Source organism: Emys orbicularis, chromosome 4 (assembly GCF_028017835.1).
Source record: "Emys orbicularis isolate rEmyOrb1 chromosome 4, rEmyOrb1.hap1, whole genome shotgun sequence".
NCBI classification, from domain to species: Eukaryota; Metazoa; Chordata; order Testudines; family Emydidae; genus Emys; species Emys orbicularis.
Window position 1 is genome coordinate 27931764 of NC_088686.1, and position 17144 is coordinate 27948907.

At 39.4% G+C, this 17144-nt stretch overlaps 1 protein-coding gene across 2 annotated transcripts in view; it reads right to left on the bottom strand.

The window, feature by feature from the left end:
• VRK1 (VRK serine/threonine kinase 1) overlaps positions 1-17144 on the bottom strand; it is a 52698-nt gene that overhangs the window by 14829 nt on the left and 20725 nt on the right. For both annotated transcript variants that reach the window (XM_065403125.1, XM_065403126.1), the window contains exons 9-11: positions 16876-16996; positions 14117-14175; positions 12353-12531 (exon numbers count right to left, since the gene is read on the bottom strand). In XM_065403125.1, the coding sequence (XP_065259197.1) occupies positions 12353-12531; positions 14117-14175; positions 16876-16996 (359 nt within the window). The remainder of the gene's footprint in view (positions 1-12352; positions 12532-14116; positions 14176-16875; positions 16997-17144) is intronic.

Consider the following 17144-nt stretch of genomic DNA (forward strand, 5'->3'; position numbering starts at 1 on the left):
CATATGTTTACAATATTACATGTGTGATATTTACATGTGTTACTCTGTGATTCTAAGTCATTTGTCCCACAATCTCCATAACACCTGATCTGAACATTCACTATACTCTTTATGCAGAAGGCAATTGACTCAAAAATATTAATCTAAAAGTTAGACACAGTACTGATTACAATATACAATTTTAAACAGTTCAGTTTTACCTTTCCACAAAAAGCTATTTGTTCACATTTTAAGAATGTTTTTATTTTAAACTATAACAATCCACATTTCTAAATCAAGGCCTCTCTAATTTTAGTAATAATTTAAATTTAAATAATTATCAAAGAATCAATCTATCCTAAAATAATACAAAAAAATGTTCTTACCCAACATTAAAATTAATTACATTTTTAGTAATTAACATGTACCGTATTAAGTCAAACTTTATCTGAATCCAAAGGCTTAAAGCCTTTTTTTTGCACAGCTAAAAAGTATCTAACACCCACAGACAGCACATTATTTTTTCCTAATGGCAACTATAGGTTCTCTTCCAAAGAGAGCTACAAGGGAATGCTGAACTCTATTCAAGACACATTATCTTAAAACTTCTGAATATATAGAACTTATCTGTGTATTACAATTAATCCCACTGTTGCAAAGTATTCTTAAAGTGGCTATGGAAACTTTCTTAAAAAAAAAAAAAAAAAGTCACATCATTTTGCAAAGGATGTATTGGCCCACATTCATAACTTTGCTAAACATTGGGAAAGTTTAACTTGCTTTTTTATTAACTGAATAAGAATGTACTGCTTTACTAAAACATCTTTAAAAGTGTTACAACTTCACATAGCTGATAGAAGGGGAGAGCACATTACATCTTTCTTTTCCAAAGTGTTGCTTCATGATTACCATCTAAACCCTGCTGGGCTGAACAGATTGGTTCGATAATTACATACAATAACTGCAGTGGGCAGGTAACCCTCAGCTGGCACAGGGCAGCTCCCCTGTGAGAACTTCCATATGCAAACTGCACTGATGGAGTGCATTAGGTACATCTTTCCTGCCGGTGCACAGGCCTGATTAACGCCAGCCAAGACTCCAAGGTTAGCATGTCAGCAGATTTGTGATGCATTAGGCAGGAATAAACACAGACACTTTTGTTCGTTCTGACCAAAATTAAGGAGGAATATTTCAGCACTGTATTGCCTTTATACAGGAGATAATGCATTCCCCCTGATTGTACTGTGAGAGATTTTAAATGCTCATCGTAAAAACAGATATCAATTACATTCTACACAAAAGCAAAGTACATTTATCTTGTTTCCAAGATTATTTAATAAAAAAAAGGATCTCAATCTTGATGCAGGTGAATCACATGGCAACGGAAATCAGGCAGTATTCATCTCACAAAAGCAACACCTGTGTGTTTGAAACAGAATGTGAGAAGGAAGTATGAATCACTGTAACCCATATTTCCACTGTTTATTTTCCAACAATTATGGAGTGCTGTCAGTGTGCTAAGCACGGAAAAAACATAAGACATTGCCCTTACTCCAGGGAGTTTAGTTTAACAGTTACAGAGGCTTCCTCTGGAATATAATGTTGGTATCTTCTTGTTATGCTAGAGCTTGTGCACAGAACAGAACAATTATGCAATGATCTGCCTCTGTCTTCCACTCCCAGCTTCTGGTAATCTGAGACTGAGGGTCACCCCGAGCATCGGCTTGCACCCCTGACTATTTTGACTAACAGACATTGACGGATCTATCCTGCATTAATTTATCCAGTTCTTTTTTGAACCAGTTATACTTTTGGCCACCACATCCCACAGCAATGAGTTCCACAGGTTAGTTATGCATTGCTTGAAAAGTACTTCCTCTTATGTGTATTAAATCTGCTGCCTATTAAAACCGGGTGACCTCTGGTTTTTGTATTGTGTGAAAGGATAAATAACTTATCTGTTCACTTTTTCCATACCATTCATGATTTTATACACCTATCATATCCTGCTTTAGTTGTCTCTTTTCTAAACTGAGAGCACACCATGGATTTATATAGTGGCATTACAATATTTTCTATCCCTTTCCCAATAGTTCCTAACATACCGTTAGTCTTTTTTGACTGCTGCTACACATTGAGCGGAATTTTTGAGAGAACCATGCAGGGTAATGCCAAGACTTCTTTTTTGGATGGTAACAGCTAATTTAGAACCCATCATTGTGTATGTATAGATGGGATTATTTTTTCCCCCCCAATGTGCCTAACTTTACACTTAACAACACTGAATTTCATCTGCGTTTTGTTGCCCAGTCACCCAGTTTTGTGAGATCCCTTCGACTCCTTGCAGTCTGCTTTGGACTTAAATATCTTGTTAGTTTTTGTGTCTTTAGCAAGTTGCTTCTCAAATTCTCTCATTGCCTGCCTTATTATATTTTTACATTTTACTTGCCAGAGTTTGTGCTCCTTCCTATTTTCCTCATTAGGATTTGACTTCCAAATTTTAAAGGATGCCTTATAGCCTATAATGGCCTCCACTACTCTGCTGTTCAGCAATTGTGGCATTCTTTTGGTCCTCCTACCATCTTTTTTGATTTGGGATATACATTTAGTCTGAGCCTCTATGTTTTTAAGTAGTCTCCATGCTGTTTGAAGGCATTTTACCCTTGTGACTGCTATTTTTAATTTCCATTTAAGAAGCGTCCTTCTTGTGTAAGTTCCATTTTTAAAGTTAAATTTCACTATTTGTTTTTGGTACTTTCCTCCCTAGAATGATGCTAAATTTAATTACTGTTTATACTCGATCATAAGTCAGTTCGTTTATAAGCCGACCCCCACAAGATGGATAAGTAAAAATGGAAAATTTTTATAACCCGTTCATAAGCCTATAATTCAGGGGTCAGCAAACTTTGGCTCCCGGGCCATCAGGATAAGCCGGTGGCAGGCCAAGATGGTTTGTTTACCTTGAGCGTCTGCAGGCACAGAGATAAACCTAAGTAAACAAAGTGTCCCGGCGTGCCAGCTGCTTACCCTGATGGGCCGGGACAGCAAATGGTGGGGAAATTGTTTTTTTTGGGGGGGGGGGGAGGAGGGAGGAGAAGCTGGGAGTCAGGGGAGTAACCCCTGTGACCACCCCCCACATGACCCCAGCCCTAGCCCGGGACCCCCACACTCTCCCCATCACATCCCTTCCCACCTTATCTGGGGAGGATGCCTCTGGCCTGGCTGGAGCTGCTCCGGCAGGCTGGGCAGCGCAGCCGCAGCTTGCTCTGGTGGGCCAGACGGGCGGCGCAGCTGCAGCACGTTCCAGCGGGCTGGGCCAGGCAGCACAGCCGCAGCGTGCTCTGGCGCCCGGGCGGCGTGGCCACAGCCTGCTCTGGGGGGGTGGGGCAGGGCCGAGCGGCACGGCTGCAGCCTGCCAGCCCTGCAGCTGCAGCCGCTTTGGAGGCTGGGGGGAGAGGAGCGTGGCCAGAAGCGGAGAGACTCTGGCCCTGCCTCTTCCCTTCTGGCTCTGCTGCCTCTCCTTGCTCCCTCTGTTGGGGGGAGGGGCTGTGTCCCACCTCTCCCTCTCTATACCTGTTCATAAGCCGACCCCCTTCTCTGGTGCTTCCCTTTTTTACTAAAAAAAATTCGGCTTATGAACAAGTATATACGGTACATTATGGTCACTATTCCCAAGCAGTTCAGCTACAATTACCTCTTGGACCAGATCTTGTGTTCCACTTAGGACTAAATCAAGAGTGTGGGTTCCAGGAGTAGAGTGCTCCAAGAAGCAGCGATTTATGGTGTCTAGAAACTTTATGTCTGTATCACACCCTGAGGTGAAATTTACCCCATCAATATAAGGATAGTTGAAATAATCTACTATTGTGTTTTCTGGTTTTGTAGCCTCTCTAACCTCCCTTAACATTTCATAGTCACTATCATCCTAGTCAGGTGGTCAGTAACATATTCCTACTGCTCTATTAATTATTCAAGCATGGAATTTGTATCCACAGAAATTCTATAGTACAATTTGATTCATTTAAGATTTTCACCTTATTTGAATATACTTTTAAAAACAAAAAACAGTAACAAAAGAAAAACAGTGCCACTGGCCTATCAAACATAACATACCCTGTAATTCCTATATATTTTGTACCCTGGTATCATTATGTCCCATTGATTATCCTCATTTCATCAAGTTTCCGTGATGCCTATTATATCAATATCCTCATGTAATACCAGGCATGCTAGTTCACCGATTTTATTATTTAAATGTCTAGCCTTTGTATCTAAGCACTTGTACATTTTGTCAATAGTTAGTTGCGTGCCTTCATGTGTTATGTTTAAATGAGACTTATATGACTGTTGCTCACTAGCTCCTACCTGTACTTTACCACCTTCTTTCCTAACCTCTATGCCAGGACACAGAGTTCCCTCTTCAATAAATTCATCAAGGGATGTCTTCGCCTGAAACATTGGGCTCCTCTGCACTTCTTGGTTTTCCCTCAGCCACTAGTTTAAAAAATCCTCTACAACCATTTTAATTGTATGTGCCAGCAGCGTGGGTCTATTTTGATTAAGGTAGAACCCACTCATCCTTCCTGTATAGGCTCTTCCTTCCCCAAAACGTTCTCCACTTCCAAATAAACCTAAAACTCTTCCCCCTACACTCTGTCGTCTTATCCATTAATTTAGACCTTGCAGTACAGTCTGTCTTCCTGGCTCTGCACATGGAACTGGAAGCATTGCAGAGGATGTTACCATGGATGTCCTGGACTTTAATCTCTTACTTTGCAGCCTAAATTTGGCCTCCAAGACCTCTCTCCTACCTTTCCCTATGTCATTGGTACCTACATGTACCATGACCACTGGTTCCTCCGCAGCACTACCTACAAGCTATCTAGATGCATCAGGAGATCCACTACCTTTGCACTCGGCAGGCAATTCACTATGTGGTTCTACGAGCCATCAAACACACAACTTTCAGGAAAGGGGGACTTGCTTGGTGAGAACCAACTCCCTCTCTCCATCCAGCAAGCCTTCTGGCGTGCTGTAAGACAGGCCCCTGGCAGTAGGGGTAGTACAATCCCTTCCATTCTATCCTGAAACCACAGCTGAAATACTGGACCTAGAAAATCTAGCATACATGGAAGGGCTTTCGGGCTTGGTATGTTACTGCAACAGAAAGTACACTTTGCCACAGCCAGGTCAAGCCTGAGTGACAGTGTGACTTTATGTCAGGTTGCAATGAAGGGAGCAGGCCCAGCCCTGCGGGACAAGAGCTCCTACTACTGTGGGGTGAGTGAGGCAAGCTTCCTTTCCAACTCTCCCCCCGTCCCTGTAAGGCCTCCTCTCTGGGCTGGGCCAGGATTAGATTTGCAGTACTGGGCTGCTGTGGGTGGCTGGTGCCCTCTTGGAAGGGTGAGGAGGTGATAGCAGAAGAGAAGGATGCTGGCCTAATATTTTGGGCCACACACATGAATTTAGCTGCAGTTGGTGGGTCACGTTAGTAAAAAGTTGGGAACCACTAAGCTATGAGACCTATATTCTGCTCTCAGTTTAAACACTTAAACAAAACCATTGCAAATGAATGTAAGCTGACTAGGCCTATGGCTCCCCACCAGAAGAAAACAAAAAGGGGCACAATAAATAAAACCCTCAATGCATGCAAACAAAAACACCTATAGGTAAGTAATGTCGCCATCTAGGGAATGGTGGTGATTGACCTGGCTAAAGGAAAATACATTAGGTTTTTAAAACCTAGGGCCTGATTCAATAGGAAATATATACAGTCTTCTGTGCTGGACAAGGACACAAGAGACTCAGAAGGTCACAGATGTTGGCTCTGCAGCAGGCCAACCTAATACAGCAAAGTCAGCCAACCAACAGAAACAGATTTCGTTCAGCACACAGATCCAAACCACACTGATCCACAGGGGAAGGAACTCATGTTAATGAGCTCTCCTTGCTGGGCAGATCTTTACACATGATTCAGCAGAATATTAACAATGAAACTATGGTAATGCAATTTTTAACCAGGGGATTAGTTCCCATGCAAAATCGTAACTTAGGTCTGGTCTACATTGCCACTTAAGTCGATATAAGTTATGCTGCTCAGGGGTGTGAAAAATAATCACCCACCTGAGCGAAGTTGCTTACATCGACCTAACGCAGTGCCTACATTGCGCTATGTTGGCGGGAGACGCTCTCCTGCCGACTTACCTTCCACCTCTCTGGGAGATGGAATATAGAAGTCGATGGGAGAGCACTCTGATCAACTTATCGTGTCTTCACCAGACCTGCACTAAATCGATGCCGCTGCAATCCAGGCAGTGGCCGCAATTTAAGCATGCAAGTGGAGACAAGCCCTTAGAAAAGCTTGAGGTATTACTTCAGAGGACTTCAATCTCCTATAGCTTTTGGTTTGGTTTCATACTGTCTGCATGAAATCTTTAACGTATGGCTGACTGAGCAGTTAATATCAGACACTATCTTTTCAATCAATACTTGTAGAGAAGCATGTGTGCACACAATTCTGTTGCTGTTAGAGCAGCCAAAAAATCCCACCTGCAAACGTAGTGGACTACCCTTGATCTTCTTGTCATCAGTGGAGTCAAGATTTTTATCAATTATTTGTTTATAAGTCACTGTTTTGTTATTAGCTTTAACATACTATTTCACTACAATAAAGTGAAAAATTCTTACACTTCTGCTGTAAGTTCGTTTAGAAATATGTTACTCATTAAAATTACTTTGTATGACATAGGGCTGTACAAAATACATACAAAGAATAATGTTTCAATACCTATGTTTAAATACCTAGGCCCATCTCTCAATCATAGAAATGTAGAGCTGAAAGGGACTTGAGGGGTCATCTAGTCCAGGCTCCTGCACTGATGCAGGACCAAGTAAACCTAGACCATCCCTGACAGGTGTTTGTCCAACCTGTTCTTAAAAACCTCCAATGATGGGGATTCCCCAGCATCCCTTGGAAGCCTATTCCAGTGCTTAACTACCCTTATAGTTAGAAAGTTTTTCCTGATATCTAACCTAAACCACCCTAGCTGCAGATTAAACCCATTACTTCTGGTCCTATCTTCAGCAGACATGGAGAACAATTGACCACAGTCCTCTTTATAACAGCCCTTACTATATTTGAAGACTGTTACCAGGTCCCCACCCCAAGTCTTCTTTTCTCAAGACTAAATATGCCCAGATTTTGTTTTGTTTTTTTTATGAGGAAAGGTTTTAAAAAGGATTCGAAAACCTGGCCTATCATTCTTGCTGCTCTCCTCTGGACTCTCTCCAATTTATCCACATCTCTCCTAAAGTGTGGCACCCAGAACTAGATGCAGTACTCCAGCTGAGGCCTCACCAATACAGAATAAAAACAGGACATTTACAAGCCAGGTATTACACACAGAACTCTTGTTAATACTGCCCAGAATATTAGCTTTTTCCACAACTGCATCACATTGACTCTTATGCAATTTGTGATCCACTATAATCCGCAGACCCTTTTCACTACTCCCACCTAACTAGTTATTCCCCTTTCTGTAATTATGCATATGAATTTTCCTTCCTAAGGGTAGTACTTTCAACTTGTATTTACTGAATTTCATCTTGTTGAATTCAGACTAATTCTCCAGTTTGTCAGGCTCCTTTTGAATTCTAATCCTGTCCTCCCAAGTGCTAGCAACCTCTCCCAGTTTTGTGTCATCCGTAAATATTATAAGCATACTCTCCACTCCATTATCCAAGTCTTAATGAAAATATTGACTAGTACCGGACCAAGGATGGACCTCTGCTGGACCTAACCTGCTACCTCTCTCCAGTTTGACAGAAACCCATTGATAACTACTCTTTGAATACAAAAAGAACAGGAGTACTTGTGGCACCTTAGAGACTAACACATTTATTTGAGCATAAGCTTTTGTGGGCTATAGCCCATTTCATCAGATGCATAGAATGGAACATATAATAAGAAGAGATATATATATAGATATAGATATATATATAGATATATACATATATACATACACACACACACACACACACACAGAACATGAAAAGGTGGAAGCTGCCATACCAACTCTAAGAGGCTAATTAATTAAGATGGAGCTATTATCAGCAGGAGAAAAAAAAACTTTTGTAGTGATAATCAAGATGGCCCATTTCAGACAGTTGACAAAAAGGTGTGAGGATACGTAACATGGGGAAATAGATTCAATTTGTGTAATGACCCAGCCACTCCCAGTCTCTATTCAAGCCAAAGTTAATGGTATCTAGTTTGCATATTAATTCAAGTTCAGCAGTTTCTCGTTGGAGTCTGTTTTTGAAGCTTTTCTGTTGAAAAATTGCCACCTTTAAGTCTGTTACTGAGTGACCAGAGAGGTTGAAGTGTTCTCCTACTGGTTTTTGAATGTTATGATTCCTGATGTCAGATGTGTGTCCATTTATTCTTTTGCGTAGAGACTGTCCGGTTTGACCAATGTACATGGCAGAGGGACATTGCTGGCACACGATGGCATATATCACATTGGTAGATGTGCAGGTGAACAAGCCCCTGATGGCGTGGCTGATGTGATTAGGTCCTCTGATGGTGTCACTTGAATCGATATGTGGACAGAGTTGGCATCAGGCTTTGTTGTAAGGATAGGTTCCTGGGTTAGTGTTTTTGTTGTGTGGTTGCTGGTGAGTATTTGCTTCAGGCTGGGGGGCTGTCTGTAAGTGAGGTCTGTAAGTGAGGACTAGTCTGTCTCCCAAGATCTATGAGAGTTATTATTCTTATCTTTCAGGATAGGTTGTAGATCTTTTATGATGTGCTGGAGAGGTTTTAGTTGGGGGCTGAAGGTGAGAGCTAGTGGCGTTCTGTTATTTTCTTTGTTGGGCCTGTCCTGTAGTAGGTAACTTCTGGGTACTCTTCTGGGTCAGTCAATCTGTTTTTTCACTTCAGCAGGTGGGTTTTGTAGTTTTAAGAATGCTTGATAGAGATCTTGTAGGTGTTTGTCTCTGTCTGAGGGATTGGAGCAAATGCGGTTATATCTTAGAGCTTGGCTGTAGACAATGGATCGTGTGGTGCGTCCTGGATGGAAGCTGGAGGCATGTAGGTAAGTATAGCGGTCAGTAGGTTTCCGGTATAGGGTGGTGTTTACGTGACCATCTCTTATCAGCACAGTAGTGTCCAGGAAATGGACTGCTTGTGTGGATTGGTCTAGGCTGAGGTTGATGGTGGGATGGAAATTGTTGAAATCATGGTGGAATTCCTCAAGGGGTCCTCTTTTCCATGGGTCCAGATGATGAAGATGTCATCAATGTAACGCAAGTAGAGTAGGGGCGTTAGGGGATGAGAGCTAAGGAAGCGTTGTTCTAAGTCAGCCATAAAAATGTTGGCATACTGTGGGACCATGCGGGTACCCATAGCAGTGCCGCTGACTTGAAGGTATATATTGTCTCCAAATGTGAAATAGTTGTGGCCACATTGGCTAATGAGAATGTCACATGGGACTGTGTCAAAAGCCTTATTAAATCAAGATATACGTTTACTGCTCCCCTCACCCAGGCTATAACCCTGTCAAAGAAGGAAATTAGGTTGGTTTGGCATGATTCATTCTCGACAAATCCATGTTGGCTATTACATATAACCCAGTTATCTTCTATTAAACAATCAATCTGTAAGCATCTGATCTGTTCCAGTAACTTACCAGGTACCAAAGCTAGGATGACTGGCCTATAATTCCCTGGGCCTTCTTTGTTCCCCTTTTAAAGAGCGGTATTATGTATGCCCTTCTCCAGTCCTCTGGGATCTTACCTACCCTCCATGAGTTCTCAAAGATAACTGCTAACAGTCCAAGATTGTTTCAGCTTGTTCCTTAAGTATCACAGGGTGATTTTCATCAGGCCCTGCCAACTTCAATATATCTCATTTATCTAAATACACTTAAACCTGTTTGTTCCCTATTTTGGGTTGAATTCCTTCCCCACTGTTGTTAGTACTGTGCTGAGTATCTGGTCACCACTAGCCTTTTTAGTGAAGACAGAAGCAAAATAGGCATTAAACACCTCAGCTTTCATGATGTCATCCATTATTAGCTCTCCTTCCCCACTAAATACAGGACCTACACTTTCCTGTCTTTCCCTTGCTCCTAATATATCTATTGAAGGGGAGGGATAGCTCAGTGGTTTGAGCACTAGCCTGCTAAACCCAGGGTTGTGAGTTCAATCCTTGAGGGGGCCACTTAGGGATCTGGGGAAAAAATCTGTCTGGGGATTGATCCTGCATTGAGCAGGGCTAGATGACCTCCTGAGGTCCCTTCCAACCCGGATATTCTATGATTCTATGACCCCCTCTTCTTAGTGTCTTTTATGTCCCTTGCTAGATGTAACTCATTTTGAGCCTCAGCCTTTCTGATTTTATCACTACATGCTTGTGCTATTCTTTTGTATTCTTAAGCAATTTGTCCATGTTTCCACATTTTGTAGGACTCCTTTCTGATGATTAAAGAGCTCCTAAAGGAGCCATATTGGCCTCTTATTATTCTTATCTTTCTTTTGCCTGGAATAGTTTGCAGTTGCACATTTAATAATCTCCTTGAGAAACTGCCAGATCTTCTCAACTACTTTATCCCTCAGATTTTCTTCCCATAGTACCTTACATACCTATGTACATACCTCTGAGTTGTTGAAGTCTGCTTTTTTGAAGTTCATTGTCCCTATTCTGCTTCTCTCACTCCTTTCTTTCCTTAGAATTTTTACATCTATTATTTCATGATCAGTTTCACCCACATTGCCTTCAACTTCACAACCAATTCCTCCCTGTTAGTGAGGATCAAGTCTAAAATGTCTGTCTCCCAGTTACTTGCCTTTGTCTATCAAGTTTTGTCCTATACAGGCAGTAACAGTAATGCTTATTTGGTTACCTAGCTTAAATTTTAGTTATATTAATGCCTCAGTATCATTCTTCATAACATATTCCACATTTTAACTTTTCCCCAAAAAATTAGGGAGCAGTTTTCATGAAATGATGAAATTTACATCTGTAAATAAATTTGCCAGAGGGTTTTCTGCATATGTATAGTACTATAGCTTTCACTAAGAACTGGTCCCACTAGCATATGTTTCTTCTGTATAAACATCCACACAGACTCCACACAAGCAGTTGCATACTGACAATGGGAAATCAGTATTTACCTATAAAGTTAATATGCTAGGATCCTTTTCTGAAATGTGTGAATTATAAAATCTCCTCCATGGTGTAAGTATGATTGTACATTTTACTAATTGGAAAGAGCTACTTGTGCAAATGTTCTGCACAACAAGGTTCCATATGTGAGAGACAATTTAGAGTTCGGTCTACTTAAATACAAGTACCTCTGTAAGTATTAGATTTTTGTCGGTAAACATCCATTTCAACATACACATACAAACCAACAAAAAATATTTCCATTGATAATAATCTAAATGTACAGATAGGCAAAGAAAAATGTTGCTTGAGAACTTAAGAGCTTGATTTACAGATATTTACTTTGTATCTTCTGACGTGATGCTGACAATTTGTATTTTAATAGTTATAAAGCTAACTTGCTGAATCTCAATATCTACTGTCATTAAATAATTGTCTGCCCCCCCTCAATTTCCCAACTGTGAAAATTTAAATTGATAAAATAAATACTTAAAAACAAGCATTGCTATTATACATCAAAATTATAGTAAAAACATCTGCCAAGCCTAAATAAAAAGATTAATATACCCCTAATCTAGTACTATACTAATTGTGAAGAACACCTTTTTGTTCAGTGCCTAGCACAATGTGGTCCTGGTCCGTGGCTGGGTCTCCTAGGTGCTACGATAATACAAATAATAATACTGTACACAGTACCTGAATTTCAGTAGCAAATTGATGACATAAGGATGTTCATTTAAAAGTAAGTATTTAGGTATAGTTATGTAAGGTAAGAAACCTGAAATGAAACCAAAAGGTAACTAGACTTCTGATTTTACCTCACACTTTGGCCCATCTGGAATTTTTTAGACTCTTGAAAAAAAAAAAAATGTGTAAATTAACTGCAATGTTCATCTGTTCAAATGTCATTACAACTAAATATACATTCTCTTTCCCAAGGTATTATTTACTGCATGTGAAAGTATACCTGCTAACATTGTGCTATATTAAAAACTTTCAGAGCAATTAGTTAAATTAAAATTAGCCCATGTGTCTGCTTATGAAATATGCTGTAAAGCTAACAAACAGTTGAGACTTACTTTCCTTTTTCCTTACTTTCCTATTTGGGCTAATTATGACATCCATTTTCCATATAATTTTATTTAATTCTTTTATTTAGTTTAAAACTAGATCCATTAAAAGCTGATTTTAAAAGTAAAAAGAAACAACCTTTTGTACAGGCTTGGTTCGCAAATCTCCATTCTCTGAAAAACTGAAGTCCAGTATGCCATCATCCTTTTGCCCAATAGCCTTAAGACCTTGCAAAAGTATTTCTCGGAAATGCTGATAAAGAGGTTTCTCTTCGTAGCTCAATAACTTCACCTTTTCCATGTACTTGGCTATTTCATCTGAGGGAATGGTACATAAAATTAATTTCTATTTAAAGCAGTTGGTAATCAATAGGTTTTACCAAAAAATGTGAGAATTATGTATACACCCTTTTTGGGATTCTTTGATATGGATATTTAAACATAATTATAGCTGTTTAATACAGCATATTTTAGAAATAAGAAAAAAATCATCCCAGGGCTCATTAACAAATTATCACAGCACCACTTTTCTACATTCATTACAATGAAGGAAATATTCAGCCTTTAAAAACTATTTTTGAATATGCTTATCTCCTCTACAGTGAGCCTTTTATTCAACTGATATTTCTTCCCTGCATTTAAGATGATCTACTACAGGTGAAATAAGAGCCTGAGCCCAGAACTTTGCCAGGTAAGTTAAGGAGAAACTATTTTTCATATATTTTATTTTAATCAAACGCAGGGACTTTTCATAATTTCACCTTTAAAACTATATTTGCTAAAATACTAATAAGCATGAAACAATCTTGTATTGACAATTAGGATTGGGTGACCCAAGAGAATTTTTCCATTTCTAATTTCTGCAAAAAAGCATGTATAGTTAATGTCAGGACTTTGAAAATCTGCTAGCCAACTCTCATATGGCGAGTCACAAGCTTTCCCAGACAAGTGTTTCTTTAGAATCTAAATTTATTAAAAATAATTAATTTCTAACCCTTACAGTTGTGAAGATGTTTCCAACTAGAAATGAGTGCGAGCCAGAGCAATGCTATCTTCCAGTCTGCAGACTAAACTAGTGACTGCTACTGTTCACACCTTTCCTATAACAGAAAGAAAACTTACCTGTCTTGTAAATTTAATTACTGCTATTCAAAACATTGGTCAGTTTCACTTTACTGCTGTTTGGGAAGGCAGAAGCAGAGGCAGGTTCTGGCTCTAGTCACTGGGGAGAACTTAAAGGATATGTCTACACAGCAGCTGGGAAGTATGACAGAGTAGACAGACTCGCATTAGCATGCTAAAAATAGCAGTGAACACCACCACCTAGGTGCAACCCAGCCAACAACGTGGCCTGGCCCAAGCCGCTGTGGTTGCTGCAACATCCACACTGCTATTTTTAGCATGCTAGCTCAAACTAAGCTAGCATGAGTCTGTCCATCCATGCTGGGAATCACACCTCCTAGCTGCAAGTGCAGATATAGCCAAAGAGGCGATAGGAGGAACAGAATATCAGAGACACCTCTCCCAGATGGACTACATGCTGACAACAATCTGACACCCACTCAATCTTTCCAAGTAGCTGAAGTGTCATCTGTCTGTGTTTGTATTCAACTCAATACAGAAGAAATTACTACACATACCCAAATATTAAAGTAGTTACTGCCACATGAAAATGGGAATTTCAGATATGCTGTGAGTGCATTCCTGGCCTAACTGAATAATCTGCCTAAACCCTATTAAAGTTAGCTGTAGTATGGTAGAGGTGGCCAGTCAGGTTTCTTTGAGGAATGAATCATTAATGCTTTATTTCAATGTGCTTTATATTTTTTGAGAGACTAAGGATTAAATGTTTGTCTAATAGAATAAAACCCCAAGTACTAATATTTTAAAAAGCTCTTCCTACCTGGTTTTTCTGTCTCAGGAAAGCACTTGTTCATCAAATCTGTAATATTCTCACTATATCTGAGAAATAAAAGTGGAAGAATCAATAGTTTCGATTGTGGATAAATTATATTTAATAATTGCAAAACAGCTTGCTCATTCACAGCTGATCTGTATTTCTTTTAAAACATATCATATTAAAGCATTAAAAGTTAAGAAAAAAATTTAAATATTGACATGTAAATAAAAATAGTTTTAATATTGTATAATCCTTTTCTTACAGTCCTTTTGTTTTGATTCTGTTACCTTTTACACTTGTCTAGTGATTACAGCAAGAAACCGGAAAATCGGAAGCCTCAGTTTTGTTTCTATCTAGGTAACTGGCTCCTTGCATGACAATATCTGTGCCAGAGTCTTCCTTTCTGTGAAAGGGGAATACTTATCCACATTTGTAAAGTGCTTTGAGATCTTTGGATAAAAAATGCAACGTAAGCACTTTAAATTCTGCAGGATCCTTGTGATCACATGCTCTTCACTTGACCTAGACAAGAAAATCCCCTCTGCAGGGCCAGCTGAATCCCTGCTTAAGGAAACAGAGTTGCAGCACTGTGTTGTTCCCGAGCAACTGACTTTATAATCTAAGGAACAAGGTTGAGATCCAGGTGTGAGAAAAACAGAAGAAATATCAGAATGCAGATATAAAATTGAACATCTTATATTTAAAGTGAGTTTCATCTTGAGATGCTTTAAAGTAACTTCCCTGTGTCAAGATGAAACTTTCAAAAGGCAAGCTGCATGACCTATAGCCCCGTTCCAAGTATTACTGTAAATTGTCTTGTTTGTGAAAACAGTGGCAATGTTGGTCATAAGATTTTCTTTATTTTTAATTTAGTTACTAAGCTGTTGGGTTTTTTTTAAATCAGCTACTTTTATAGCATTTTTCATAATACATTTTCCATCAACTGATGACATGGCACAAAGACCTTTTGCCTAGATAAGACCATGCCAGCTTCCTCACATCGTTTAATGTCCACCATTCATATATTCGATAGATAGATAGATAGATAGATAGATAGATAGATAGATAGATAGATAGATAGATAGATAGATAGATAGATAGATAGATAGATAGATAGATAGATAGGGTGGGGGGGAGGTGTAGAGAGCAGACTTTCAGTCCCTGTAGTACATAAAATCCCAGATATTTTAAAAATTAAATGACTAGTTTAAAAAAGGACTTTCCCAGAATTGACACAAGCTAATGACCTAATTCAAACCTGATTGGACCATATTGCTGCATGGCTCCAAGGTAGGTCTTACACCTGATTTGTCCATACACCTTGGAGGGAGATGATGCAAGGATGAGTAAGCAAAGTTCACAAACTATAATAATCAACGGGAAGTCCAAGAAACCATCAAGGATTAGCCACCACACAAGAACAGAATTCTAAGAAGGAACCAATTAGCTCTCAGCTATGTGTCAGTTATTAGATATTTTCATTTCAGTACTGAATTTTTAACCAGTTCTAAGTCCCAGATTTGATTGACATTGGTTATAACTCCCAACTAAAGAATTCAGACCGGCACCTTCCTATAATTCTCTTTAGCATTTATAAGGATTATTTCTAGAACTAATTTGATGATTTAACTCATTTTATGACATAACTCCAATCCAATGCAAAGACTAATTCATTGATTTGATATTATTTGGTAGTTGTACTGCTTTATTCTTACTGTAGTTTAATAATAATAATAGTTAAGTAGTGGTGATTTTTATTTTGTTTTGGTTGAATTATTTTAATAAAATTTAACAAAAGATACAGAGATGCACTTCTTTCAATAAGCAACATGGGCCCAGAACCTTTGTGGTCATGGGTGAATATATCAGCCAGTCAACATAAAAGACTTTGGCTCTCTCACCAACCACTCCAAACTACATACAGGTAGAAAACTGTGGCTCAGAAGATGTTCTACTTTAAACCCTCATATGTCAATTCCTTCTTGCATCCATGCAAGGCCAATTTCTGCTCTAGCCACTGCTACTCAGAACTATTACTACTCCCCCTTGCACTGCTGCCTTTTATCAGATCAGCAACCAGAAGAGGAGAGAAGTTGCTGCTCTGAGAAACATTGAGGCAGCAGTGTTAACAGGAGGGACAAGAAGCTGCTCTGAGCAATGACTGCCAGATAGTGGTGGCAAAAGCAGTACTGCAGGCACCTGACAGCACTTACTCTCTGCTAAGATGGCAAACAGAGGAAATGAGGGAGGATGATCCATTGTTTAGGGCAGTAGACAGGAACTCAGGAGATCCAAGTTCAGTTCCTTAATCTGCCAAAGACTTCCAATGTGACTTTCTGTAGGCTATTTAGATTCTGTGCCTCAGTTCCTCATCTGTAAAATGGGGGTGGTAGTGCTTTGTCTACCTCACAAGGGTGCTGTGAAGGGCTAATATAAAGATACTTAACAGAGGGACATGGTGTTGACAAGTACAAAAGTTAAGGGGGGTGTAATTAGAGAAGGTGTAATTATTATTTTGAAGGTAGGATGGGAATAAAAGGAAGGGAATGTAATCAAGGGGGAGGTTGAAGGGGAATATAACCTACAGTTTTGGACTTCATTATAACTCTGGAATCTCCATTCCAGCCTGCAAGAGTAGACATAGTATTACCCAGCTCCTCACAGAAGAAGCAGCATTGTTTATGAATACATAGTATTGCTACACTGAAATATTTTTATTCCTAGATTGAGTTTCAAATGAGAAAATATAATAAGTTCCTTACCTAATTTTTGAATCTCTGACATAGTTGGGGTCTTTTAAATTGTCCTCCCATGGTAGATGGCCACTGAGCCAATGAATCATACAGTAACCTAGAATTTCCAAGTCACCCCGTCTTGATGGAGCTACAAATATATATAAATACATACACACATTTAAAGTTAAAGTTTGTAAACACAGTAAGACAACTGGAAGCCAAAGTTAACCGTAATTAACAACTACAGTATGCTTTGAGTTTATTTCAGAGGGAAGCAGGAAGGAAAGGAAACAAGA